This window comes from Nicotiana sylvestris, chromosome 5 (assembly GCF_000393655.2).
Source record: "Nicotiana sylvestris chromosome 5, ASM39365v2, whole genome shotgun sequence".
Taxonomy (NCBI): Eukaryota; Viridiplantae; Streptophyta; class Magnoliopsida; order Solanales; family Solanaceae; genus Nicotiana; species Nicotiana sylvestris.
The window spans coordinates 35,841,633-35,845,609 of record NC_091061.1 but is presented as its reverse complement, the minus strand read 5'-3'; the positions used below and the strand labels follow the sequence as shown (position 1 = coordinate 35,845,609).

Genomic DNA, 3,977 nt, shown 5'->3' with positions numbered 1-3,977 from the left:
GCCAGTATGAGTATCAACACCGGACAATCCAAAAGGAAAACATAAACGAGGGCCGCCACTGACATACTATACATACTGAACCTGCGTCTACGCGCTAAGTCTATATGAGTAGTACTATACCACTAGTACCACTAGTACCATTGCACTAATCAAGGTAAGTAATTATGTAGCAGATTCATTTTGTCGTAACCCTTTTGAATTATATTCGCCCTAATTTTTCAAATAAACAAAGGAAATCCTACATAGTCAAATTATCTACAGAAGAAACTTACTGAAATAATGGCACTCATTCGCAAGCCTAGCTTTCTCGTGTAACTTGTCGAGGTCTTCAATAGCTCTTGGAGACTCACATTTCAATTTCACAATTTGATTGGCAGCCACTGCTCTTATTCCCCTCATACCGAACAAATTCTCCTCACGGATTACAAAATGCAAACCAAAAAATCAGCAGCCAATTCCAACATCTCAATTTGATTTCGCTTTACCTTCTGTTGTAAACTTTTTTTATTTGGGATCTAACAATATATACACTCAATGAAGAAATGAAACCATGTCCGAAACCGTAGTGTATAGGATAAAACATGTTCATATTTAATGATCGTATAAGAAAACAACACGTGAAGCCGAAGACAGAAAACAGTTGAGTCCGGAGGCAACAATCTCATTTGTTATTGGAGAAAATGATATTCATAAAGGCGAAATAAATGTCTGCCACCGGTAGCATTTAATGGGGAATATTCTACAACATTAAGTATATGGTTCATTACAGAAAATATGACATTCACGGTCTACCGTTACGCATTCTTCAATGGCCTTCATAATTGTCATTAAAGAAGGGCTTGATCCTAGGACCTTGTTCCTATAAATAGTGAGTTATATAATCATTGTAAAGGACACGAATTTTCTGACAAACTTATACTACACTCTGTTCAAAGCTCAATATAATTTTATTTTCTTGCTTATTCATATTGTTACTACTGTCCCCGGAAGCTCTGCTCCCCGAATCAAGATTTCTGATGTTTTATCTCAACTCCAAGGCTAAGTCTTACATTTTTATCTAATTTACTTATTATTTTGGGATTAAATCAATTCACTTGTCTATAAACCACATATAAATTCGACTATACCATTTTACGGGTAAACAGTTTGGCACCCACAGTGGGGATTAGACAGTTCTGTAATTGAGTTGATCCTTGCATCTATTACTAACTCGTTTGATTATTTGTTCTTAGAAAAAAATATAGAAAATGGCAGATAACGGTGTCAACATCGCTCATAACTTTGAGGCCCAAGGAAATCAGCCTCAGCATGAAGATTCAATCATAACCGCAATGTGGGGGACGAGTCCACACCGGTCCATGGTGGGCAATATCTGTGACATGTTCGTGAGGCGACTCCTGATGATACTGAAGAGGAGCACGTCGTTGAAACAATAAGGATGAGAGCAACACAAGGCTATTATAGGCCATCTCACACGACAAGATCAGGTTATGACGAAGTTGAGGCAGGTGTTGTCAGGTGATTCCAACAACGCTAGGGTCGATAACAATACCCCGAGGGGCGAGGTCGGCTTCGATGAGACCGAGGGGAACGGTGGCAGATCCAATCACAACAATGAGAGTGATCCCTTTAAAATCGAGCTCATGCGGTTTATGAGGGAATAAAAGCCTGAATAGATCGAATTACAGGAGCACCACCAGTGCTGAAAGGACCGGACTCAAAGAAGTATACTCAGTTACCGTTCAAACCAAGTACGATACCAGAATTGATCCTGAGCAGTTTAAAATGCCAGACGTGCTGAAGTATGATGGGACTTCAGATCATCAGTAGAACATCACCACCTATACAATGGTGGTGAAGGGGAACGATTTAGCTCCCCACGAGATTGGGTCAGTCTTATTGAAGAAATTCGGGGAGACCCTTATGAAGGGAGCCCTGATATGGTATTTGCTTTTGTCCGAGCACTCCATAGACTCCTTTGAGATGCTTGTAGACTCTTTCATCAAGGCCTATGCCAGGGATAGAAAGGTACATGCTCTAAAGGCCAATATATTCAGGATTGCACAAGGAGAGTTTGAATTGCTGCAAGAGTTCGTGACCATATTCCAGAAGGAAAGGATGCTGCTACCAGCCGTACCAGATGAATGGGCAGCTGAAGCATTCACCAAAGGTTTGAATCCGAGAAGTTCTAATAATTCTCCGAAATTGAAAGAAAGTTTGCTCGAGTTCCAGGCAACAACTTGGCAAGATGTTCATAACTGGTATGAGTCAAAGATCAGGATTGAGGATGATCAGCTCAGATTTTCGGCATCGGCCAAGGGTTGGGATGGGGAGAAGAATAAAGAGAAATCAAAAGATGATTTCAACACAGATTTACTATCCTCAATAGGTTGGTTTTCGCCACCGATAGGAGAGCTGATCGCTGCCGGAATAATAGGTCATAAAGGACAAGGAGACATCAGGTTCTCGAGATTCTTATCCCAGGCTTTCGGAATACAACTTTAATGTCAGCATAGTGGAGCTGGTGTTGGATATGAGTAACATTAGAGAAGCACGGTTCTCAAAGCTAATGAGATCTGATCCCGACCAAAGGTATCCTAATTTGTGGTGCAAACACAATAGGACAAATGTTCACCGGACTGGGGACTGCCAGCATCTGTGCGAAGAGGTGGAAATATTGCTAAAAAATGGCCATCTTAGAGAATTCTTGATTGATCGGGCTAAAAACAATCACGGCCGCAATCGCAATAACGCGAAGCCTTCAAAAGAAAGAGATGATCCTCCATGTTTGACGATCAACATGATTTTCGGGGGGAACGAGATTAATAGTGTGACATTTTTGGAGGCAAAAAAGACAAAGGTGTCGGTAACCCATACTAAGAGATTCCGGGTAGTCACTGAGGATGACATTACTTTCACAGAGAAAGACGTAGATGGACTACTGCTACCGCACAATGACGTCTGGGTAATATCTCTAAATGTATAGATTTTAAAATTAAGCGTGTTTTGGTGAACCCAGGAAGTTCAGCCAATATTATTAGTGAAGAGTGCTGGAATAAGCCAAGCTAATTGGAAGTATCATTCTGACCACAAAACTCCTTCCCGGATTCAATTTGGCAAATGTTACAACCCGAGGAGAGATATTGCTTCACACGAAAGCCGAGGGGTGATGAAGATTCCCTTTTTCGAGGTAGTGGACGACAATATGGGTTACAATATTATCTTGGAGAGACCATGGTTGCATGAGATAAAGGTCGTACCATAAACGCATCATCAGTTTATGAAGTTCCCAAATCCTAAGGGAATTAAACAAATAAGAGGAGACCAACCCGCGGTAGGGAGATGAATGCAATCTCAGTTTCCAGTAGAAAAGGGAAGGAACATGTAACATATCAACTACAGGAGCAGGTGCCTGCTCCCTAGCCGAGTGAATTCAACCATGAGAAGGAATCGTCGGAATCCTATCAGGTACTAAGATACTTCCAGGTACTAGAAGAAACAGACGCAACAAAATCCACGACAGAGGAGATTGAACAAGCCACATTGTTCGAGAAGCTCTTGGAGAGAATGTTCCACTTATTAATGGGACTAAACCCCGAGCTCAGGTCTGGATTTATTAAATTTCTTAAATTTAATGTTGACTGCTTTGTGTGGTCGCATGTAGATATGACACATATCCCACCAGAGGTGGCCGTGCACAAACTAAGTTTGGATCCCAACATGCCTCCAGTAAGATAGAAAAAACATCTTACTGCCGAGGTTAGAAATATATTTGTCAAAGAAGAGGTAACTCATTTGCTTGATAATGGTTCAATCTGATAGGTAAAGTATCCTAACTAGTTAGCTAATGTATTAGTAGTTTCGAAGAAGAATAATAAATTTTGCATGTGCATAGACTATAAGGATTTAAATAAGGTGTGTACAAAAAACTCGTTCCCATTGCCAAACATTGATCAGATGATTAATGCGACAGCCGG

General features: G+C 40.8%; 1 protein-coding gene across 1 annotated transcript; it reads left to right on the top strand.

Moving 5' to 3' along the window:
• The first annotated feature begins 1,848 nt into the window (after positions 1-1,848).
• Positions 1,849-3,265, top strand: LOC104243257 (uncharacterized). Its single transcript, XM_009798417.1, has 3 exons — positions 1,849-2,462; positions 2,512-2,965; positions 3,020-3,265. Exons 1-3 carry the CDS (start codon positions 1,849-1,851, stop codon positions 3,263-3,265), a joined length of 1,314 nt encoding a protein of 437 aa, XP_009796719.1.
• The last annotated feature ends 712 nt before the right edge of the window (positions 3,266-3,977 follow it).